At 49.3% G+C, this 25006-nt stretch overlaps 1 protein-coding gene across 1 annotated transcript in view; it reads left to right on the top strand.

Moving 5' to 3' along the window:
* VWF (von Willebrand factor) overlaps window positions 1-25006 on the top strand; it is a 136294-nt gene that overhangs the window by 79534 nt on the left and 31754 nt on the right. The window contains exons 21-36 of the mRNA XM_028121141.2: window positions 1250-1396; window positions 3910-4050; window positions 4256-4369; window positions 5855-6011; window positions 6813-6971; window positions 7653-7788; window positions 9846-11224; window positions 13382-13498; window positions 13595-13735; window positions 14000-14143; window positions 16711-16875; window positions 17801-17844; window positions 18148-18325; window positions 22227-22447; window positions 22785-22977; window positions 23146-23487. Coding sequence (XP_027976942.1) covers window positions 1250-1396; window positions 3910-4050; window positions 4256-4369; window positions 5855-6011; window positions 6813-6971; window positions 7653-7788; window positions 9846-11224; window positions 13382-13498; window positions 13595-13735; window positions 14000-14143; window positions 16711-16875; window positions 17801-17844; window positions 18148-18325; window positions 22227-22447; window positions 22785-22977; window positions 23146-23487 — 3778 coding nt within the window. The remainder of the gene's footprint in view (window positions 1-1249; window positions 1397-3909; window positions 4051-4255; window positions 4370-5854; window positions 6012-6812; window positions 6972-7652; window positions 7789-9845; window positions 11225-13381; window positions 13499-13594; window positions 13736-13999; window positions 14144-16710; window positions 16876-17800; window positions 17845-18147; window positions 18326-22226; window positions 22448-22784; window positions 22978-23145; window positions 23488-25006) is intronic.

Here is a 25006-nt window from a genome sequence, read left to right as displayed (position 1 = left end):
TATATACACACATAAATGACATATACACAAATATATACATATACATTATATGTAACACACAGAAACATTTATTTTGGGACGTGATGGTGTTTTGGGGGATTTTTACTTTCTGTTTTTCAGTTCTTTTCAGATAAAATATTTTTAAGGGAGCTCAAAAGGGAAGTAAAGAGATTCAGTCCTTGTGTACTAAGAGTTTATGAAGTGGTTCTCAGAAGGGTGCAGAAGAACCACCTAGCATCTTAAGATACTGACCCAGGAGTCCACCCTGAGATTCTGACTTGTAGGTCTGGGTGGGACCCCAGAAGCTGCATGTGGAGGGCCAGGGAGTGCCAGGCTCTGGGCTCAGACCTGTCCTGGTATCTTCATTTTGTTCCATGGTCTCAGCCCGCATCCCCACCTTCTTGCAAATATGCACCACTGATCTCAGGGGATTGGGGGGAGAATTCCCCATTATTGACTGTGGGTCAGCAGTGTCGACTCTTTCAAAGGACGCATGACCGTGGTGATATCGAATAGGAGATGTGCACTTAAGATTAGCTCTGCATGTGGTACGTCACTAAGGAGAGAACCCTTGCAAAGGGGTGACAGGCCCTTAGCAATGACTTCAATTTTACAAATTAGTCAGCCAAACATGCTGAAATGGGCTCTAAGTTTTCAGCACTGGTGACAGTTGTGCTAAGTCAAGGGCTCAGGTCAGAGTCCTTCTGGAAACTGAAATCCATGATTCCTGCCATGGTCTCCCTGTTCTATCAGCGGTGACTCCTGGCGACAGGGACTCTGGGGAGCGGGGGAGGGGGAAGGAAAGGGAAGAGTCTAGTGCTCATTTATATAAACGGATAGATTTTTACATGAATTGCCTAGAGATGCTTCAAATCATATTCGTGTTAAAACCAATCTAGGAGACCACATGCATTTAATGATCAAGTATCAAAAAATCCTTTTTTGGTACGGTGATGGCTACCTTCTGCTAGTTGGCTTCATTGTATTTTTAATCTCCTAATTATGATTTTGCTGCTACCTCTGCTGTCATCGGCTAGTCATAGGATTCTTGGCCAGTGATAGGCAAGACGGACCCAGAAACGTCCAGGCAGGGTGCTGGCCCGGAAGGGACATGCTCTGACCAGGTGGGGCAAACGACCTGTGGTTCTGGAGGGCTGTGGTGGCAGGCAGGGGTGTGGGGTAGAGGGAGGAGCCAGTCACTCCTGCCTGCCCTCCACTCTCCCTGTTCTCGTGCTTTGTCATCCTTCAGGTGAATGTGAAGAAGCCCATGAAGGACGAGACCCACTTTGAGGTGGTGGAGTCGGGTCAGTACATCATCCTGCTGCTGGGCAAGGCACTCTCTGTGGTCTGGGACCACCGCCTGAGCATCTTCGTGAGCCTGAAGCGGACATACCAGGTCAGGGGATTTTCTGTTTCCTCTTCATCTTATCTGTGACTTACTGTTTGCACCTTCCTCAGCCCACTGGCTTGCCCACCGTTGCGGGTGAGAGTGGGTGGTCCTCCAGCCCGGTCTCCCTCCTGACACAAGTAAGACCATGGATTCCAGGTCCGTGGAGTCAGCTTTGGCTGTTTTCCTGAGTTAGCCGCACGTAGGAAAGATGGTGGGTGCCCCCCACCCCCCCCCAACCCAGCAAACAGTTCCTTGACTGGCCTTGCTAGGCATGCAGTTTATACCCACAAAAGAAGGAAATGAAAGATCAGGCAACAGCTTTTCTTAAGGTTTCTTAACCTGAAGAGGCAAACTGATCACACACACTATTATGATAATTGGGGTGTGGCCTTGCCATCGCGCCATCGACCAGCCCGGTTTGAGAGCTATTTGCAGAACTGCTGGTACCCTGCTTTTGTGAAAGTGATGGTATTTGTGGCCAGGTTCTGACAGTGTGTTGGGACTTTGTTTTTCTAACTGATGAGTGTGGGACAAGTGCTCTCTCTACTCTGGTGGCTGATTTAGTCTCGGGGCATCTCTGACAGCACCGTTCATCTCAGCTGCACTGAGGGGAGACTACATGGCCCTTACTTCTTGTGGCCACCCACTCTCTTTCCAGAAAGCATTAACAATTCACGCATTCATTTATTCACCAAATCCTTATTAAGCTCTAGTATGTGTCAAGCACTGTTTTGGGCACCGTGGATAAAGTAGGGAAAAAAACCATATATATATACACACACACACACACACACACACATACAGATATAGTGTCTATATAATATAGATATTGTTATTATGTATAATATGTATTATTTTTATATACACATATATGTATCTCTCTCTATATCTACACATCCATACCCACATGTACATATATGGGGGTGTATATATATATATATATATGTTTTAACTTGTCCTAGTTTCCTATTGCTGCTATAACAAACTACCACAAACTTAGTGGCTTAAAAAAGAAACATAAATTTATTATCTTAAGGTTCTGGAGGTCAAAAGTATAAAGCTGGTTGGCAGGGCTGCATTCTCCTGGAGGCTTTGGGGGAGAATCCGTTTCCTTGCCTGGTCTAGCTTCTGGGGCCTGCCCACATTCCTTGGCCCATGGTCCCATCCTCCATCTTCAAAACCAACAGCACAGCCTCTTCTAAGCTCCCTCTCTCCTCCTGTCACCTCACTCTCCTTACTCTGACATCTCCTCTGCCCCTTGTAAGACCCTGTGATTATCCCGAGCCTGGCTACATTGTTCAGGACCACCTCTCCATCCCAAGAGCCTTAACCTAATCATATCTGCAAAGTTCCTTTTGCCATGTGTGGATTAGGGCGTGGACATCTTTGGGGAGGGGGCATGGTGTTGCCCACCACAACCCTGGTGGAGATCATATTCTAGTGGGGCTATTATTTTAGCTTGGTTGGTCCGATGAGACCTGTCTGCAAAGGTGACATGAACAGAGCCTTCAGGGAAGGGAGGGAGAGAGTCATCTAAATATCCAGACAAGAGAGTTTAGGCAGGTGGAATAGTGTGTGCAAAGGCCCTCCTGTGGATGGTGTTTGGAGTGTTTGAGCAAGGAGGCCAGTGTGGCTAGAGAGGAGGGACTGGAATGAGTGGTAGTTTACAAGGACAGGAGCCGTACTCTCGGGGCTATGAGGACTTTTGTTCAACAGTGAGAACATTCTTATGTGTTTCCCAGTAAGTTCACCCTTGTACCAAACCAAATCTGAAATAGAACAAGTCACATCTCTCTGTGCCAAGACAGGGCTCTAAATATGTTTCAAGAGCATCGTGCTGTTTCTTTTGCAGTCCAGATATTTCAAGTTCTTTACATAGTCCTTATGTGATGGTTTCTGTTCATTCAGTAATGACTTGTTCGGGACCCGTAGCTGCGCACATGTGCATGTTGTACGCATGAGAGGTGAACATGGAGACACATGAAATATGATGTCGACCCGGGTGGCATTCAGTATAGAGCAGAATCCTGGACAGCCTGTTCTGGACAGACTACGGTCGTTCAGATAATGGGCTTGCCTGTCCGCGGTAAAGTAGGACCAGAACATTCCCTCTTTGGACCTGGACACTCTCATTGACATAATGTTGAAGCAGCTCCTCTCTCTGCTCCGCCCATTACTGGGGAGAGAGATGATTTATCCCGGAGCTACCAGGGCCAAGACTGCCTGATTTCCACCTCTGCCCTTGGTGGACTGTGGGACGTGGGCGGGTTGCCGTCTTCGTGAATAACCTTTGTTTAGCTTTAAGATGGGCTGCATAAGGAAGCCTGGGAAAGACCACGGCAGGGACCCGGCTTTGCCCATCGCCCTGGTCTGCTTCTGGGTCTCTGTCCTCATTGCTCTGCTGGCCGCCCCTTCTCTGATGAGCCTCCCCCTGTGTTGCCCCGGGGAGCCCTCCTTTTCCCAAATCGGAGAGTTTGCCCTGAGGTTTATGATGCTCATGATCTCATCTTGTCTGTCAGGAGCGGGTGTGTGGCCTATGTGGGAATTTTGACGGCATCCAGAACAATGACTTCACCAGCAGCAGCCTCCAGGTGGAAGAGGACCCGGTGGACTTTGGGAATTCCTGGAAAGTGAACCCGCGGTGTGCCGACACCAGCAAAGTATGTCTGGACTCTCCGTGTGGCCCAGACCCACGAGGCCTGCTTCCTGGAAGGTCCCCACCCATCCCATGGGGGCTGGTGGGGTGGGGTGGGGTGTGGGGTGGTATGAACGGCTGGGGTGGAAGGGCTGGCCAGGAGGGTCTCTTGGATCCTTCTGGGTTGACTGGTTGGGGGTCCATTTGTGTCCTCTTACCCTGCTCCCCAGGTGCCCCTAGACTCGTCTCCTGCCGTCTGCCACAACAACATCATGAAGCAGACGATGGTGGATTCCTTCTGCAGGATCCTCACCAGTGATATTTTCCAGGACTGCAACAGGCTGGTGAGGGCTGGGGGAGGCGGGGGGAATGGAGGCAGAAGAGTGCAGAGGGCTGGCCCCGTGGCTCGGGCACTTGGCGCATGAGCTTCGCACTGCGTCTGCTACCTCGGAGGCTTGGAAATGACCTATATCATCACGTCAGCTCTTTACTCCCTTTCTTGGCTTCAGGCTGGGAAACAGAAAGCACAATGGCCGGTGTAGGAGGAAGGTGATGCCGGCGAATCATTTTTCCTCCCATGCAAAGTGTAGCTCTTCTGGGCACCTGCCAGCGCCTCTCTTTTGGCCTCAATCTTAGGGCTTGCCCCCCAACAAATGATCTTGTCTCCCACACGAAAGCCAGGATTTCATCTTCCTGTTCCTGCTGCGTGCCTGGCCTGAGCACTCTCTGCCCTCACAAAACCCTTGAGCTCCGGCTTCTTGTCTGACAGAAACTGTTCTCTGGCCTAGACTCTAGGGATTTTGAGGCCTCATTTTATGACCTCTTTTGGGGTCTTTATCTCAAAGGGCGACAAGCAGTTCCCCAGAGTTGAACTCGTGTTCTCTCTGTATGTGCAGATGTATGTGGCTGTATGTGTGGGTTCATGTATATAGTTACATATATACATGGACACAGCCATGTGCACACACATGTTGCCCTGTGGCACCACACGTGGGAGCGACTGGCTGAGTTCCTGCACCTCAGCGCTCCTTCTCTACCCATCCTCTGATCTGTAGTCCCTGAGGATGCTCCAGAGAGTACACAGAGTGCCCAGCTAGGTGGAAACCCTGGGCATCTGAGTTGGAGGAATGCCGAGAGCCAGGCGGCCGGGGAAATCAGGATTGTTGGAATGTCTTGGAGACGATGACCCACTTAGTGTCTGGATTCATTCCTATCACCACTGCCTTGGAGAAGGCCAGTGTGGCAGCTGTGTGTGTGGGGGCGGGGGAGGTGGGAAGTGGTTACTGTGGTTGAGTGTGGGTGGGGGGTGGGTGGGCTTGGGGGCAGAGTCCAGGGGGCCCCAGGCCAGCCCGGCTGTCCAGCGGAACAGCGCCACAGCGCCTCAGCGAGGCAATGTAAGCGGTCCTAATGTGTTTCCTCCTTCGCTTTGCTGGATGAGGCGAGGGAGGAAGGTGACCAGCTTGTACGTCTGTTTGTTTTATGTCGAAACACCCAAACACCCGTGAGGCTGGGAGTGGGTTATGGGGATGGCTGGCTAGCTGAGCAGGTATGTGGGAAGATGGATAGAAGTGAATGTTCTGGAAAATTCCAAGGCATAGTACATTCTGTGGAAGGCCAGCAGCACTCCGGCGTTCAACTTTTCTTATTGGAGTCCAGATGAGAAGCTGGGAATTATGCCTCTGTACCCACTCCCTGTTTGGGTCACTGACCAGCATGTCTCCTTCCCCCCGGGCCCCCATTGCCCTACTCTGACCCCCAGAATGTTCTCGCTCATCGAGAGCCAGAGTTGCTAAGTGCCCAGGCTTGGTCACCACGAGGCTCCCTTGCAGGTGGACCCCGAGCCCTACCTGGACATTTGCATCTACGATTCCTGCTCCTGTGAGTCTCCCGGGGACTGCACCTGCTTCTGTGACACCATTGCTGCCTACGCCCATGTGTGCGCCCAGCACGGCAAGGCGCTGGCCTGGAGGACAGCCACTCTGTGTCGTGAGTCCTCACGTCCCTTGTGGTCACACATAGCCTCCCTCAGACTTTAAAACCTCGAAGTGGGGGTGCAGGAGGACTCCTTTGTGGGAGAGAAGACAGAGCGCCCGTCTGGGGACAGATGGCCGAGGCCTGAAGGGAGTCAGGATGTTGATGTGAGTGAGGAGGGACGGGGGACGGCGAGTGAAGACGTCACTATGTAGAAAACTTCCAGAAGAGGGGGAAGGCGGAGCAGCGATGAAGAGAAGAGGGAAGTCGATAGAGTGATTAAATTCACACTGGCTATTATATTTGCCAGTGTGAATGAGCAACGCATACTTTTCTATAGTCTTTCTTCCTCGGGTGTGAGCAGCTGATTGTTTTTATATGGAAAACTGATTCAGAACTATTTGGTTCCTGATTAGGTGCCTTATTTATTTATTTTTTTAAAGATTTTATTTATTGGAGAGAGAGAGAGTGCAAACAGGGGAAGGGGCAGAGGGAGAGAGAGAAGCGACTCCCCGCTGAACAGGGAGCCCGACCCGGGACTCAATCCCAGGACCCTGAGATCATGATCTGACCTGAAGGCAGACGCCTGACTGAATGAGCCACCCAGGCGCGCCCCCCCCCCCCACCCCGGTTAGGTGCTTTAAAACCCCGGCGGCCTCGAATACTGGCGACTGCCATGCTGCTTAGTTTCCTCCCATCACCGTCGCCTCCCCCAGGGCCGTCACCCCTGTGGGTCTCACCACCATCTCTCTGGGGGACTTGGGTGCAGTCCTGGCTTCTCGGGTTGCACAGACCGATCGTGTTCTGTCTACACAGCCCAGAACTGCGAGGAGAGGAATCTCCACGAGAATGGGTATGAGTGTGAGTGGCGCTATAACAGCTGTGCCCCTGCCTGTCCCACCACGTGCCAGCACCCCGAGCCGCTGGCGTGCCCCGTGCAGTGTGTCGAAGGCTGCCACGCACACTGCCCTCCAGGTAAGGCGCCTGCCCCAGGGGCTGGACGGGCCGGTGGGCTGGGCTCTCAGGAAGGGCGCTTCCCCATTGTGCTCCTCCTCGGCCTTGCCTAGCGCTGCCCTGTCCCCATCCCTACCCCTTTGGCTCTGCTTCGAGGTGGCCTTCCATCCAAGCCAGGCCAGCCAGGCCTTTGTCAGTTTGAGCTCCGGTACAGTGCTCGGGCACCCCTATTCATGGGCTTATCACCGAGAGCACTTTCTGATAGAAGGTTCTGCCAGGATGGGAAAGTTCTGCTGAAGTGGAAAAGTTCCTCCTGTGTCTGAGGAATTCAATTTTCAGTTTTGTTTAGTGTCAATTCACATTTAAATTTAACTAGTCGCCTGTGGCTACTGGCTCCTCTAGGGGGTAGCGCAGACGTGGAGTCATCAGCTATCTTCGCTGGCGTGAAATGACCCTTGGAGAGAAGATTTCATTTGTCCTGAGGCTTGTGTGCGGTGAGGGAGGGTGAAGGAAGACCCCTGCCCGGTCTGGCAGGGGGATAAATCAAGGCCCAAAGAGGGAAAGTTGCTCCCTAAGTGCTGAGGTGCCCCTTGGGGGAGGCAGGCAGAACCAGCTTCTGCGATGTGCCCCATAAGTTAAAACGGAGTCTTCCTTGTGGGAAAGGTGAGAGTTTTGCCTGCTAACGAGGGATGTGTCATGCAGGGAAAATCCTGGACGAGCTTTTGCAGACCTGCATCAACCCTGAAGATTGTCCTGTGTGTGAGGTGGCTGGTCGTCGCTTGGCCCCAGGAAAGAAGATCACCTTGAACCCCGATGACCCCGAGCATTGCCAGATTTGGTAAAACAGACCCCCTGGTGTTTGAAGTGAAGGGTCTCACTCTCTTCTCAGGGTCCTGCTCGGGGCGGGGCGGGGGGGGGTGGGAGGTGTGGGGAGGAACTCTGCTGTGTGAATTGAGAAGTTGAGTGTTGGGTTTGTTTTATTTCTAGAATTTGCCTCTCTTTCTTTAAGGACAGACCACATTGCTTCCCCAGAAAACACCTCTTAAGAGGCTGGGGTTTTTAGCCTCTTCTCACTTAAGGAAGGAGGTAGTCTCTTACTGCCTCTGGAGGTCGCATCTAGTCCAAGGACAGGTGCCTTTGGAAGTCAAATTTCTTTTTTACTCAGAGCCCTAACCCCTCAGTGTGACATAGATACCTTGGGGCCACAGCCGAGGTCCCCAGACGGGGACTTTCGTATTTGGGAGGGAAGACACTCATCACTGCACCCTGGGCTCTCACTCAGATTGCCTCTGGGAACTGGCCTTTGTGGAGGTGAGAAGGAGTCCTCAGGGTGGACTCTGAGCTTTCTGAAGCTCTGCTCCCAAGTAGGGAACATGTATTCAGACGCTGATGTGTTTAACACCACATCCTGACACTGATAGAGCCTTATGGGAACTTGAACTTGAGAACTTAAATTTTCTGGGGAAGGGCTGTGGCCACAGCTGCCAGAATCAGATCCTACCGCCGCCATCTGTACAAACAAGGGGGAACACTGCCTAGGGTAAATTTTCTAGCAGACACAGGAAACTAGAAAGTATGTCACTCACGCATTGTTAACCAAGGATTGAAGCAATAAATCGTGTGGGCCACGGGGAAGTAGGAATTAACTTCCCAGTAAGATCCTGCCTGCCTTCCTTCCCCATGTTGAAACAGAGGCTGTAAGGAATAAAGACGGGGATGAATCCAACACGGGCTTGGGGTTCTGAGCCACACAGGCATGAGAGCTTAGGGCCCTCTCCCAACCTCCCCCTGCTGGTCCGTGGGGAGGGGCAGCTACCAGGGTGCATACCTTGGCTTCAGACAGCTGTGGACGGTAATTCCAAAGCAGGCTGGGGACATCACCTGGGAGGCAAGCCACAGGGGACGCTTCTCAGGGCTCAGGGCACTGCTGCCTCTTGGCTTTACTGGGGGTGCTGAAGGCAAGTTGCTTCGAAGGCAGAGTGTCAGAATAGGAGAAAGTCCTGGCCTCTATGGGTCTCTCCCATAGGGCAACTTGATTTCACCTGTGGTCTGGCGTACCTTGCCATTTCTAGGACACTGGTGAGGAGTGACCAGAAGGGACTGGAAACTTGGCCTGGTAGTGCCGGAATTTATGTGAGGGCAAAGGCTCTGCTACAGACTTGGGGTATGTGCTTGGGGCTTGGTGCAGGGCCTAGCCTCTCCCTGGCACATGACAGGTGCTCACCACCCGGTTGTTGGAGGGATGATCGAGCCACTGTCTTTTCCCCTAACATCTTGGACCTTCCTGAATACTATTTCCAACTTTGTTCTGGGATAAAGTTGGGATTTTGAATCTTTGTTCATCTTTCCAAAATGTTTCCATTCCACTTTTTTCTGTTTTTCTTAAGGCCCAGTGTATTAAACATGGTACAAAATTTATTCAGTTTAAATTTTGGTACAATAAATGAGGTAAAGCATTTATCTTCAATAGGACATTCACATGCCTTGGCCAGCATCAACATTTTAGAGCGATACTTGTTTTTGGAGACACTTGGGAGAGAGTTTGGGTTAGAATTAAATATTTATGCTGCTAGAGGTGTAGGTTGAAAAGACATTGACTTTGAAGGGCTGTGTGGACAGCCTAGAAGCAAGAAAGAATCTTCCTCAGGTGCTACAAGGGGTCGGAGCTTTGGCTTCTAGAATAAAGGGAGGCCTTTGCTGCATGTGTAGGGGTGCTATTTGGGGACCTATGTTAAAAAATGATGTGTCACTTGGGTAGAGGAGTGGTCCCTGGGAGCTCAGCTCAGGTAGGCCCGGCAGGTCGTTCTATGGGAAGGCTGGAATGGTTCTAGATAAGGCTAAGAAGTGCCCAGAGGTCCTTCCTGAAACATTTCTGGTTTTCTCTCCCTACTGCAGTCATTGTGAGGGCGTCAACCTCACCTGTGAGGCCTGCAGGGAACCTGGAGGCCTCGTGGTGCCCCCCACGGAAGGCCCCGTTGCCTCCACCACCCCGTATGTGGAGGACACCCCGGAGCCACCTCTCCATGACTTCTACTGCAGCAAGCTTCTGGACCTGGTTTTCCTGCTAGATGGCTCCTCCAAGCTGTCTGAGGGCGAGTTTGAAGTGCTGAAAGTCTTTGTGGTGGGCATGATGGAGCGTCTGCACATCTCCCAGAAGCGGATCCGCGTGGCCATGGTGGAGTACCACGATGGCTCCCATGCCTACATCGAGCTCAAGGACCGGAAGCGACCCTCTGAGCTGCGGCGCATCGCCAGCCAGGTGAAGTACGTGGGCAGCGAGGTGGCCTCCACCAGCGAGGTCTTGAAGTACACACTGTTCCAGATCTTCGGCAAGATCGACCGCCCCGAAGCGTCCCGCATCGCCCTGATCCTCATGGCCAGCCAGGAGCCCCCGAGGCTGGCCCGGAATTTGATCCGCTATGTGCAGGGCCTGAAGAAGAAGAAAGTCATTGTGATCCCCGTGGGCATCGGGCCCCACGCCAACCTCAAGCAGATCCGAAACATCGAGAAGCAGGCCCCCGAGAACAAGGCCTTTGTGCTCAGTGGTGTGGACGAGCTGGAGCAGCGAAGAGATGAGATTATCAGCTACCTCTGTGACCTTGCCCCGGAAGCACCTGCCCCTACTCAGCACCCCCCTATGGTTCCGGTCACTGTGGGTCCAGAGCTCTTGGGGGTTCCATCATCGGGACCCAAAAGGAACTCCATGGTTCTGGATGTGGTGTTTGTCCTGGAAGGGTCAGACAAAATTGGTGAGGCCAACTTTAACAAGAGCAGGGAGTTCATGGAGGAGGTGATTCAGCGGATGGACGTGGGCCAGGACAGCATCCACGTCACGGTGCTGCAGTACTCCTACACGGTGGCTGTGGAGTACACCTTCAGTGAGGCCCAGTCCAAGGGGGAGGTCCTGCAGCACGTGCGGGAGATCCGATACCGGGGCGGCAACAGGACCAACACCGGGCTGGCCCTGCAGTACCTGTCTGAACACAGCTTCTCTGTCAGCCAGGGGGATCGGGAGCAGGTCCCTAACCTGGTCTACATGGTCACAGGAAACCCCGCCTCTGATGAGATCAAGCGGATGCCTGGAGACATCCAGGTGGTGCCCATTGGAGTGGGCCCTCACGCCGATGTGCAGGAGCTGCAGAGTATTAGCTGGCCCAATGCCCCCATCCTTATTCAGGACTTTGAGACGCTCCCCCGAGAGGCACCTGATCTGGTGCTGCAGAGGTGCTGCTCTGGAGAGGGGCCGCAGTCTCCCACCCTCGCCCCCACCCCAGGTAGGGGGGCACCTTGCCCGATGTGAGGGCTGCTGAGGGCTGGTGGAGGTGCAGTTCTTGGGTTCAATCTTGCTTCCCTGCTCTGTGCCTTCAGTCAAACCCTGGCCTTTAGAGGGCCCTGTTTCCTCACCTCCCAGCCAGGGAGTTGCATCTGTGATCTTTTGGCAGAGGGAGGATCTTTTCTTATTGAGTGTGCTTGTAAGTTGAAAGGTTACCCGAGGCTATTGTTAAGATGTAAACAATGTCAAGGATATAGAGTGAAAAATACAAGTCTTGCTTTATCACACAACCTCATCACCACCCGATCCCATGCCTTGCTTGGAGGCAACCTGTTAAATGTAGTGGCTCTCAGCTTTGACCACGCTGGATGGTTACAATCACTCTAAGTAGCTGGTGATCTCTGGGGCAAGGCCAGGAAGTTAGGTGACAGGTTTAACCCTCAGATTCTGGAGCCGGACCACCTTAGTTTGAAATTCAACTCTTGCCCCTTACCAGCTGGGTGATTTGGGGCAATTTATTTTTGGTAATAATTTGGGGGTAATTTTGAGCGAGTACCTCTGTGTATATGTCTGCCCATCTGTAGATTGGGGATAACAATAGTGCTTGTAAAATGCTTACTTAGAACAGTACTCAGCACATAGCCAAGGTGCTCAAAAACTGGTTGCCACCAGAGCTAGGTGACTGCCTTCTTAACTGATGCTAATGTCTAATCAGGTCCTAGTTCTTGAGCAGAGGAGTGTTCAAGACATTCCTTGGAGTATTCGGGACCATCCCAGAATAACTAACTTCTTTTTTTTCCCTAAGAGCTTTATTGTTTTTTTTTTAATTGAAGTATAATTTACACACAGTGTCATATTAGTTTCAGGTGTACACCATAGTGATTCAATAATTCTACACATTTCTCAGTGCTCATCACGATAAGTGCGCTCTTAATTCCCTTTACGTATTTCACCCCTCCACCCTACCTCCCCTCTGACAACCACTAGTTAGTTCTCTGTCGTTAAGTTTTTTTTTTTTCGTTTGTCTCTTTTTTCTTTGTTTGTTTGTTTTGTTTCTTGAATTCCACATATGAGTAAAATCATATGGTATTTGTATTTCTCTGACTTATTTCACTTAGCTTTAGGTCAGCCCTCTAGTTCTATCCACGCTGTTGCAAATGGCAATACTTCATTCTTCTTCATGGCTGAAAAATAGTACAGTGTGTGTGTGTGTGTGTGTGTGTGTGTTTACACCACATCTTCTTATCCACTCTCTATGGATGGACACTTGGGCTGCTTCCATGTCTTGGCTACTGTAAATAATGCTGCTGTAAACAGAGGGATGCCTATATCTTTTCGAGGGTGTGGAAAAAAAGGAACACTTATGCACTGCTGGCAGGAATGCAAATTGGTGGAAAAGAGTATGGAGGTTACTCAAAAAGTTAAAAATAGAATTACCATATGATCCAGTAATTCCACTATTGGGTATTTACCCAAGGAATGAAGGACTAACACCAGAATAACTTTCTTTAAACGTCTCCTGATCCTCACACTTGTTGTAAGTTTTGTGTCTTGGTTTTGGTTTTAACCAGAGCCACAGATTTATTGACATTCTTGTGATATTTCTGCTGAGGAGGACAGTAGTAACATCTTCTTATAAATCTCAGAATGGCTTTTCGGCCAGAGGTTGTTTCTGCACTGTGATCATGACTCTGCCCAAACGTTACCACGAGCGCCAGTCGCATAGAGCTGGACCACCTTACAGCACCTTCACCGGCCCTAACACCTGACGGCACACAAGCTTGGCCCCCAGCCCTTGGCTGCCTCTCCATCTCCTTTAGCCATCCATCTCCCTGTTGTGCCGTTCTGGTATTTTGTTCAATTCTAGAAGAGTTGCAGCCTCCAGTTACTGAGGGAGCCAATGCCTCTCGCTTTCATCTGTAGGCATATAAACTGCCTTGGGTAGACTCGAGTCTTTCCAACACGTCCAGACCTGGGGCGCTCATGGGCCCCTCTCGCTCCTCCCTGGCCTGTGTTCCCACCACGCAGGACCAGTAGAGACACCCTCCCCTTTGTGGTGCCGCGCAGCCAGCAGCATCCTGCTCGCCCTTGGACGTGCTGTGTGTTGCAGGGGGCCTGGCGGCCAGACCCTGTGTGCTCACCTCTGCTCTCTTCGCAGACTGCAGCCAGCCCCTGGACGTGGCCCTCCTTCTGGATGGCTCCTCCAGCTTTCCCAATTCTTACTTTGAGGAGATGAAGAGTTTCGCCAAGGCTTTCATTTCAAGAGCTAATCTAGGTGAGTGGTGCCCTGGAAGAGCCGGTGGGGAAGGAGAGCTTTCTGGGGGGCTCCGCCTGATCCAGGCTGTGATTCCCATGTCATCTTTCCTGGCAGGGCCCCGGCTCACGCAGGTGTCGGTGCTGCAGTACGGGAGCTCCACCATCACCGCCGTGCCGTGGAACGTGGCCTACGAAAAAGCCCACCTCCTGAGCCACGTGGACCTCATGCAGCGGGAGGGAGGCCTCAGCCACATTGGTAACCTACTGCTGTGGCTGGGAGCTTCGTCTGGTCTTAATTCTTGGCTTCCGGGACTGAGTGACCTTGGCCGGTCCCTTGGCTCGTTGGGCTAGTTTCCTTTCTGGGAAAGTGTGCGAGCCTAGCTGCCCTTCTGGATCTCAGTGTGTGTTTCTCTGTCTCTGAATCGTTCCGTTTTGACCACCTAAGGATCTGCCATGAGACAGGATGCCCGGCATTCCTGCTGTCAGGACTGACTCGGTGTGGGCTATTTTCCATTCTCAGGGGATGCTTTGGACTATGCTGTGCGATATGTCACCTCCGAAGTGCATGGTGCCAGACCTGGAGCCTCGAAGGCAGTGGTCATCCTCGTCACGGATGTCTCTGCAGATTCAGTGGATGCTGCAGCCGATGCTGCCACATCCAACCGTAAGTGTCCAGTATGATCCCGAGACTCTCCTAAACCACTAGAGCACTGAACGTGGGCTGGGGCGGGGGGATACTTTCGGGTGGCCTGGATGGTTGTGAGTGCTGCAGAGCTACCTGTGGCCTGGTTTCAAACAACAGGAAGTCAACCAATCCCCATGTTACTTAGAAACCAAACAGTAATAAATATGTGTTTGTCCTTCATTGGTCTGCATGCTTCTGGCTGTCACCTGTAATTTCTCCAGATTTTTCCTTTGTGTCCAGGGCTGGGTCAGACCTTCACACCTTTCCTTTTTGAGGTGGTGTCCTTGCTCTGTCCCTACTCTCACCATGTCTGAGGCCAGAGTGACTCATGGGGCCGTGGGAACCATCAGACCTCTTCCAGTACCAGCCTAACAGGTGTGGGTGGGGTGCTGGTTGGACAAGAGAAAGGGTGCAGCTTTAGGAAAGGGACAGGTGTGGGCATGACCCAGCTTTGGTGCCCCATGTGAACTTGTGCTGTGAATAGCGATGGAATGTGAGCCAGGGCAGGTGGCATGGTGCCCAGGGAGCGCTGGGTGAGTGGAACGATGTTAAGTCCTCAAGTGGCCACCTGGAGACTTGTTCATCCTTCAAAACCCTGCTCTGGAGTTATCTTTGCTCTGATGTCTTCCTAAGACAGCTATCCACTCCCTTTTCTGTACCACATCTGAACAACTCAACATGTGCAAGTGACATTGTATTTGTTTGTTACATACCTGCTTCTTGCAGAACTTGGGGGTCTTTGAGGGCAAGGGCAACAGCTTGCTTATTTTCCTGTCATCTGTGCATGATGCACAAAATAGGGGGCCATCTAATGTTTGTTGAATGAATGAAGGGGACATGTTTATAAAATTGATTATTTTAGGGAAAAGGACCCTAAAAGGGAAAGGATATACATTTGGATGATACAATGAGTTAACAAGAACAGAAAAGTTGCTGGTAGAAAATCAGCTCTAACCTTAAACAAACTGCAAATACCTAGAACTTTCCAGAGAACTGAACTGGGGAATTTCAGGGTGGAGACACTTCTTCTCTCATGAATCCCAAGAAAGAGTTTCATCTGGAAGGAAAGCAGTTGCAGTCTGGGGGAAACAGACGTGCTCTAGGGCAAGTCATTGAACTGTTCAAAGCCTCAGTTTCTCATCTGTTAATGGGCACATATATACTCTGGGCTCAGGCCTGTGACATTTTCTCTTCTCTTCTTACACTCACCCCCTGGGTGGTCTCATTTAGTGTCATGGGTTTAAATCCATTCATACACTGCTGACCTCAATATTCCCGTCTCTTGCCTGGATCTCTCACCTTGACTCCACCTCGATGTTCTAAAGAGAAACTCAACATAAACCAAATTCACATCTGAATCTCCTTCCACAGTCTTTCCCATCTTAGACAGTGGCATTCCATCCTTCCCGCTGCTCAGGCCCAGGACTTCAGCATCCGTGATTCCTCTTTCTCTCTCAGACCCTGTCCAGTCCATCCACAAACTACAGCTCTGCCTTCAGAAGATATTGAGTAGCCCACCACACCACACCATACCGCACCCACCACTGTCACCCTTGTCTCCCACCTGGACTATTGTAAGAGCTTTCTGATGGAACCTCAGCCACAACCCTTGTCCCCTGTAGTTCATAATAAACATGACAGCTGTAGCGACCCTTTAAAAATTGGTCAGCCCAGGGGCACTTGGGTGGCTTAGTCAGTTAAGGGCCCAACTTTTGATTTTGGCTCAGGTCATGATCTCAGAGTCTTGGGATTGAGCCCCATGTTGGGCTCCATGCTCAGTGCAGAGTCCGCTTGAGGATTCTCTCTCTCCCTCTCCTTCTGCCCCTCCCCCCTCTAAAATAAACGAATCTTTAAAAAAAATTGGTTAGCCCACGTCACTCCTTAGCTCCATAGTCTTGGCTGGCTTCTCATTTCATTCAGAGAACATGTTATGTCCTTACATGTCCTATGAAGCTTTGCATGGTCTGTGCTCCACCCCCTCTTATCTGCTCTCTTCCCACCACCCTGGAGCACGCACTCATACTTCTGCTCGAGCCCTTGTGCTCGCTCTTCTCTCTGCTTGGGATATCCTCATGGCTCCTTCAATCCTTACTTCAGGTCTCTGCTCGGATGTCATCTCTTCACCAAATGCTTTTCCAGCCACCTTGCGTGAAACAGCAACCCCCGCTCCTACCTCTGGGCACTCCCATCCTCATATCACATTTTGTTTTTTTCCTAAGCACTCATACACATCTGAAATACTGGATATTTACTTATTTTTGTGTCCGGTGTCTGTCTCTTCCCAGGGCGAGGTCCACAAAGACAGGGACTTCATCTGCTTGGCTCACTGTGTCCCCATTGCTTAGAATTGTACCCGGCACAGAGTGGTGTCATTAACGTTGGTTGACTGACTGAATGTCTCGCTCCCAGGATCGGTTTATGTGACCCGTCTGGAAAATACGAGGCTCTGTACAGATGCTGGGTACAGCTGCAGCTCTGTCCATTTGCGGCCCAGCTTACCAAAGCAGGTTGACACAGACCCTTTCTTGTTCCTCTGCTAACCCCAGGAGTGACAGTGTTCCCCATTGGAATTGGGGATCGGTATGATGAGGCCCAGCTGAGGAGGTTGGCAGGCCCAAATGCCGGCTCCAACGTGCTGAGGCTCCAGCGAATCGAAGATCTCTCCACCATGGCCACCCTAGGAAATTCCTTCTTCCACAAGCTGTGCTCTGGTGAGTCTCCTCATGTTTTTTTTACTCCTTCAAAATACAAAACACAAAAACAAAACCCATTCTAGACACCTGAGGTTGGCCTGAGGTTGGCCAGGCCTTGATGAAGACAGTTACATAGACCGGGACCTTTAAGTTTCTGCTCATGGGAAGTTCATACTAAAACACCCAAGGGGCTACCAGAAAGTTCTCTGTGTATAGCCCTCCTTCCATCCTAACTGCCCATCAAGACTTTAGCAGAGACAGCCCGTGCTTACTTGTGCAGAGTGATCTTGGACAAAGAAGTGGAAGACAGAAGCAGGGAACCCCAGCGTCCCGCACACCATGGTCTTCTTCCCCACGCCCTATATTTACTCTCAGCATGAGTATACAGGGCCTTAGAAGAACAGCAACATAGAATCTAATACCAAAGTATCATAGTTTAAATGGACTTAGAATTTTTTTTTACTATATATGATTTTTTTTACTTGTTTTTATTTATATTCCTTAAGGAACTAGCTATGAGTCAATACCTACTACAGAGTTATTGCCCTTTCCTGCTGGAAGATAGCTCTCCTGGCAGGACTCTTAAAGATCTCTTTCACATTTTGGGGATCTTGCCTCATTTCCTCCCCCTTCCCCTCACTAGGCACTGGTCTACCTGTGAAATGGGAAAAGAGGATACTGACCATGCACTGTAGGGATTTCTGTGCTCTGACTGTTGTTGTCGCCACAATTACTAAGAACCGCAAAGCATGCCGGAAAAAAACCACAGGATGGCCACCTCTTAGCTCGGTGGACCTGCATCCTCATGGTTGAACCCTCTCAGATCCTTTGCAGAGTGAAGTCCACTTCACAGACAAGCCTGGGTGTCCAAGCAGACATCTTGAATGGCTTGGAACTTCTGCATAATGGGTGGGACCTCAGACCTTATTTGTGTCTGTTTCAGGGTTCGTGAGAGTTTGTGTGGATGAGGATGGGAACGAGAAGAGGGTGAGTTCCTTTCAGCTGACTTTGAAAAAAAGATCAGCATGAGTATTTGGGGTGCTTTTCCCCCCTTGTTCCTCTTTCTGTCTTGGTCTGGTTCTCGCTCTTACCATTATATCCTGCTTGTGTGTGTGTGTGTGTGTGTAGGTTTTTACCTATAAATCTTGTGTTCTGCCTTCTTGCTGCTTGGGCCCATGTGCAAGTCCTAGTCTGTGTGTATCCTTAGAGGGGGTCAGTTGCCCAGTTGATGGGCTTAGGGCAGGACTGACTCAACCTATGCCTGCCTGAATCTGCTTTTTTCTTCTGCAGCCTGGGGATGTCTGGACCTTGCCAGACCAGTGCCACACAGTGACTTGCCTGCCAGATGGCCAGACCTTGCTGAAGAGTCATCGGGTCAACTGTGACCGAGGGCCGAGGCCCTCCTGCCCCAATGGCCAGCCCCCTCTCAGGGTGGAGGAGACCTGTGGCTGCCGCTGGACCTGCCCCTGTGAGTCCATTGCTTTACCAGCCTGGACAGTGTTATAGGGGCAGTACTTTTAGCATGACTGTGCAGAGAGGTAGACCAGAAGGCCCTTTCCCTCCTCACTATATGCAGAGTGCTCCCTCACCCATGTTTCCTCCCCTTTGTGTCCTTTAGACGTGTTTTCATTTAGTCCCAGGGATCACTGTTCTCCTCCTGTGTCTTTGGAAAGCACTTCCCCAGATAAGGCATTACAAGAAGGAAGAATTGATTTTCTGAGGTCAGAGCTCAGCTTGGCTGTTGGCAAGTCAGCCTTTAGGAGTCTATGCTGGAGAAGTGTAGCAGTGAGAGTGATGCCCCCACCCTACCTTGACAATTTATTTAGTGGGATAAATGATCTCCCTGGACTGGATAACCAGTCCAGCTACCAGACCTCATCATTTCTGTTTATTCATAAAGAGTTCTATGGTTCCTTTACATTAAAAAACAAACTCTCAACTTGGTAATTCGGTGCCCATCCCCGTGTAAGGATCAAAACCTTAAACTTGAGTTAGAGTTAAAACAGCTCCTTAATCCCAATTTGGGCTGCCTGCCCCCCGGACAGGGGTGTGTCCCGCTTGTGGGACACAGACTCCTCTCTAGAAGGGGCCTCTTGAAAGTCCTGTTCATAAGGCTCAGGTGTCCCATTTGTCCTTAGTGGGGCACCTGGGGGTGTTGGACTCACAACACAATAGGAGTTTTGTGCAAACAAATTTCTTCTTAAATTCAGTCCCTCAATACTCCTCTGGACTCCTTTTATACCCTTGATTTTTTTTACCCTTTATATTCTCTCTTTTTTTAAAAAATATTTTATTTATTTGATAGAGAGAGACACAGCAAGAGAGGGAATACAAGCAGGGGGAGTGGGAGAGGGAGAAGCAGGCTTCCGGCTGAGGGAGCCTGATGCAGAGCTTGATCCCAGGACCCTGGGATCATGACCTGAGCCAAAGGCAGATGCTTAACGACTGAGCCACCCAGGCGCCCCTCTTTATATTCTCTTTTATCAGAAGTGGTAAAACTTGATTTAGGCTCTTTTTGTTAAGGATTAAAAAAATTTAAATTAAAACCATTTAAAACTTCTTATTTTGAATAATTTCAGATTTTCAAAAAAAGTTGCACAAATGGTACAAAGAATTCCTGTATATCTTTACCCAGATTGTATATCTTTACCCAGATCTTACATAATCACAGTGTAATGATCACAATCAGGAATTAACATCCGTAAAATACATCCATAAAAATCTTAGTTTTTGTCAGTTGTCCCACTAATGTCCCTTGTTCAGATGCAGGATTCAACCCAGAATCACACACGGCATTAAGTTATCATGTCTCTGTAGTCTCCTTAAATCTGCAACAGATCCTTAGTATTTATTGATATTTATGACCTTGACCTTTTTTTGAAAAGTTCTGGCTAGTAATTTTGTAGAATGTCCCTCAATTTGAGTTAGAGTCAGATTATACATGTTGTCAAGAATAACCCAGAAGACATACTGTGTCTTTTTGGGTTTTTCAAGAGGAGGCACATGTTATCAATTTGCCTCATTACAGGTGATGGTAAGTTTGATCACTTGGTTTAGGTGGTATTTACCAGGATTTTTCCACTGTAAAGTTACTGTTTTCTTCCTTGCAGTTAATAATGATCGTGTACAGAAATATTCTGGAACTATGGAAATATACTTTTACCCACTGAGTTTACCATGCATGGGTGATCCTTACCTGACACAATTTTTATCGTAGTGTTTGCCAAACAGTGATTTTTGATTTCCATCATTCCCTCCACATTTACTAGTTGGAATTCTACTGAAAGGAAGAACTTTTCCTTCTCTGTCATTTATTAATTCAATTAATTATTTGTATCAATATGGACTCATCAGTTCTCATTTTATTCTAGGGGGTAGAATCAATTACTAGCATTATTTATTTTCTTGGTCAGCTGGTCCTGGATTTGGCTGCTGGGAGTCCTTTCAATTTGACTCGCGTACTTTTGACATCCCCAGCTCACTCTCTCACACAGTGAGGAGCCTGGCTCCCATTATCCACAATATGTTCCTATGTTGGCTTAATCCCAGAATACACATAAAGTATTTTCAGAATTTGCTAACCAATGCCTGGATGGAAAGCCAATCTACTAACTAGAGTACGATATTTGTATACAATTCTTTGTATCTTTTGTCTTTGAGTACATAGTACATTCCCCCAAAGTTATCCCCTCCGAACGTGTAATTATGTTATTCATTACCATGAGTTTAATTTGTTTCTGTTTGTATTCCGTTTTGGGTTTCCCTCATCCCCATCCTTTCTGATTTTATTCATTTGTTTGTTTTCGGTACGTGAATTACTAATCTGGCTCCAAATGTGAGAATGTACAGAAAGGTTCACTCGGATGTCACTCCACTGTCCCCTTTCCTCTGTCCTTTCTGCTCATTTCCACCTACGTTCATGCAGGCAACCGCCCTCATTCATTCCAGGTTTATCCTTCTTCACAAATGAGCTTTGCCTTTTTTGCTTAAAAACATAGCCCAGAAATCCTCTCTATCAGTTCAAAGACAGCAGCAGGGACACAAGAGGATCACAGAAGTGAACTAATTTATCCCAGATCACAGCACAAGCAAGGGGTGGGAGCCGAATTCAATCTTGAGTTTCTCTGGCTCTGAAGTACCCACTTCACTGTAACAGTTTAATGCCCTCGTGGGCAGAGCCACTTCTGCTACCTGGCCGCAGGTGAGCTAACACCATTTCTTTGCCTGTGACTTGCTACATCCTCATAGCAGTTGGGGCTGATCTCCTTAAGGCTTGACACGCTCCACAGCTGGGCCACTTGCAGCATGGGTGTCGGCGGGCCAAAGGCGTTCAGTACTGCCCCTTGGAAGGGACCATCTACTCCAGGACTCAGGAGATTTTGAGTGGAAGAGCTCCTAGCAGGCTGCTCAGCTCTGACAGCTGGTGCATCCAGCCCCCTCCTTTGTTAGTGGCCATGCTGCTTGATCTACAGGCCCCTCGTGCAGATGAAGGTTGCCTAGACCTGGTGTGAGTGAGGTACATGAGTGCATTCTCATTGACCCACCGAGTCTGCCTCTCAGTTCTTGGGCTTTTATTTACCCACCACCATAGCTATGGTCATGGTTGCTCCGGAAAGCTCATCTCCAGCTTCATTTTGGTCCAAGAATAACTTTCAATTCATGCATGGTGGTGGTGCCTTCCATGGGGGGATTTTTACAGAATCATCTTATGCAGATGCAAGATGACTAGTATTCCCAAGTGGTGTTTTAATAGGAACCTTGAGAATTTGCTGATCATGTGAATGAATGAGTGGCAAATGAGGGAGTGCTGAGACCCAATCATTTGTTTTGGCTCCAGAAATATTCCTCTTGTGTGATCTCTTAAAGGATCAAGTCAACATGGCCTCTTGTACCATTAGAAACTTGGCAGCTGAGAAGACACATGTGTCTTTAGGTGAACTTTCTTTACAATGAGCTCATAAGCTCATGATACGCTTAGCTCCTCATGATTTCAACAAGTCCTAACAACCCTGAGACTTAACTTTGTTTCCTGGGCCAAGGCATCCCTGTAGAGGAGATCATTCACTTCGCACGCTAAAGTTTTTTGGAAATATAGCTCTATAATTTTCCATGTTTTTTTTTATGTGATACTTGTCCTTCTAACCCTTCTCTAGAAAAATATTTACTGGCCAAGTGTTACTTACCTAAGCTACTCTATCCCTCAGAACTTGTTCCCTAATCCGTAAAAAGCAGGAAGTTAGACTGCATGACCTCAAAGGGCCCATTCAGCTCTCAGTTCTATTAACTGTGTGCAGCTTGGTAACACCTGCCTCTTTGCACTTATGGGAGTTTGGAGAATGTCACATCCGTCCTTTGCTCTCCCCGTCCAGGTGTGTGCATGGGCAGCTCTACCCGGCACATCGTGACTTTTGATGGGCAGAATTTCAACCTGACTGGCAGCTGTTCGTATGTCCTATTTCAAAACAAGGAGCAGGACCTGGAGGTGATTCTCCATAATGGTGCCTGCAGCCCCGGGGTGAGGCAGGCCTGCATGAAATCCATCGAGGTGAAGCATGACGGCCTCTCAGTTGAGCTCCACAGTGATATGCAGGTGAGGGGTGTTTTCTCTGGGTCCCGTGCAAGGCAGCAACAGAACCTCGAAGACGCCTCCGCTGCTGGTTGGTTTTAGCTGGTGTGTCTGTTAGGGACTCCGCCTTCTGCCTCACCAGCAGAGCACCACCTTTTTAGGAGGGGTGTAAAGGATTCTAATAATCTGTTCTGTCAAGCTCTGCAAAGCTCCTTTACCTTAGAAGAGCTACTGCCAAATACCAGAGTTTGTGGATGACACTGGAGTTGAGACTGTCGGTAACTTCGGGAAGAAGTTAAGAGTGAAATTCTAGGATTCCTTATTGTGTGACTACTGATGAATCACTATCTTCTTTGGACAGCTGACAGTGAATGGGAGACTGGTCCCTGTCCCATACGTGGGTGGGGACATGGAAGTCAATGTCTATGGCACCATCATGTATGAGATCAGACTCAACCATCTTGGCCACATCTTCACGTTCACTCCACGAAACAATGAATTCCAGCTGCAGCTCAGCCCCAAGACCTTTGCTTCAAAGACATATGGTCTCTGTGGTGAGAACTTTCTCCTTTGCTCTGGTCTCAGGATTCTTGGCTGCTTGTATTTCTGGGTCCAGGTGATTGTAAGGTTCAGATGCTGGTGGGCATGGAGAATGGCCAGGTCTCCAACATCAGTATGTCGGCACCCAGGGCTACCAATCTTGCCTTTCCCCATCTGTCTAGGGATCTGTGACGAGAACGGAGCCAATGACTTTGTGCTGAGGGATGGCACGGTCACCACAGACTGGAGAGCGCTCGTCCAGGAATGGACCGTGCAGCAGCCCGGGAAGACGTGCCAACCGCTCTCCTGGGAGCAGTGTCCCATCTCCAGCAACTCCCACTGCCAGGTCCTCCTCTCAGAATTGTTTGCCGAGTGCCACAAGGTCCTCACTCCAACCACTTTTTATGCCATGTGCCAGCAAGACAGTTGCCACCAGGAGCAGGTGTGTGAGGTGATTGCCTTGTATGCCCACCTCTGTCGGACCAAGGGGGTCTGTGTTGACTGGAGGAGGACCAATTTCTGTGGTGAGTCTCCAAAGGCATCCTGTAAAGTTGTGAAGACCAACTAGTTGTGGTCTTGCTCAACCTTCTCTGGGCCTCATATTCTTTTTCTGGGTGATAAAGATCAAAATCCCTGCTTTTCCCATTACCTAGGATCTTATTTAGGATCAAATAAGATGATAGATGTTTCAGTAATTTGGGTGTAGAATGCTGTGTAAATGGAAGCGTTTCTATAGTTCAGACAAATGTGACTTTAATGTTTTGGACACATATAGGCATCAGCAAAGTACAGAATGACCAGTCACATTTCTGATTTGAAATTACCCCAAGTTTAGCAGAGGCTCACAGAGTAAGCCATGCCTGAGCAGGATGTTGAAGTGTGAGTGGAATTTTGCCACTGAAATACCAAGAAGCATCTTAATTAGAAAGACCATGGATTGCTAGTGGAGGTGCCTCCCCAGGGTCAGCTCTCCTACTTGGACTTGGCATTTATTCATCATTTAGCATGCAGGGCATACCATAATGAATCAGATGTGATTCCTGCCTCAGGGGGCACTGGAATGAAAAGAACACTGAACTTCAGCCCCCTACCCTCCAATTACTGAATATAATCCCTGACTTTCTCTGGAGGGAAATCAATATATGCAAGCATCTTGGAGTCTCAGAGTTTATTATCATAGAACTGTTGCAGCTCTAGCCTGTGGCTGGAGGACTTGGGCACCCTAATCCCAGCTCAGGAGGTGATCAGCTGTTCTCTATCTGGACCTTGCTTTCTGCATCTCGGAATGAGATGGTTGGACAAGCAACCCTTAGATTCCATCCAGCTCTGTTGTTCTGAGTCCATTAGATGGTAGTGCCTCGTTTCAACCTGCCTGCAGTTCAAGGGGCAAATGATAGTTCCTGAGTTAGCCATAGCCCTTCTCTACTTACTAGTTTCCTTGTCTACCCCCGGCTACTCACTCTGTACTTACGGGAAAATGCTTGGTGCTCTATATCCTTAGACACTCCTGCCACCTGCCTTGGCATCGTGAGAAGGGGTTGAGCAGGGCCAGAGTGGGACAAGTGAATCATGTACCTTTTCTCCAAGCAACTCTTCATAGCTGTGGATTCCTTATTTAATTTAAGAGGATTTTTTAAAGGATTCAATATACCTGTATTCAAAAGAAACGCCCATAAAACTTCCTAAGGATACACAGGCTCACATCATCCATTAGGATTAAATTTTGCTCAAGTAACAGAGAAGTAAAATTCTCTCTCACACAGTTGATCAGAGGGAGGTAGCTCCAGCTGTTTCTGGGTTTCAGACTGGATTCTAGTTTCTTGCTCTGCCCTCACTTGGGTGTGCTTTTTTCTCATGGCTTAAGATGGACCTCTAGCTGTCACATCCGGGTTCCAGATGGCAGTGGGAGTGAAGGGAAAAGGCACAAAGGACACACACAGTTGTCCTTTAAAAAAGATTCCTGGGTCAAAATGGTGGAAAAAAACCAAAAACCAAAAAACAAGATTCCTGGAAACCGCTATTGGAGTCTACATTTGCACTTAC

The sequence above is a fragment of the Eumetopias jubatus genome, unplaced genomic scaffold (assembly GCF_037043125.1).
Source record: "Eumetopias jubatus isolate StellerSeaLion01/CBP00866 unplaced genomic scaffold, mEumJub1_p1.0 scaffold_8, whole genome shotgun sequence".
Lineage (NCBI taxonomy): Eukaryota > Metazoa > Chordata > Mammalia > Carnivora > Otariidae > Eumetopias > Eumetopias jubatus.
Note: the sequence above shows the minus strand (reverse complement) of the source record. Positions and strands in the feature narration are given on the sequence as shown.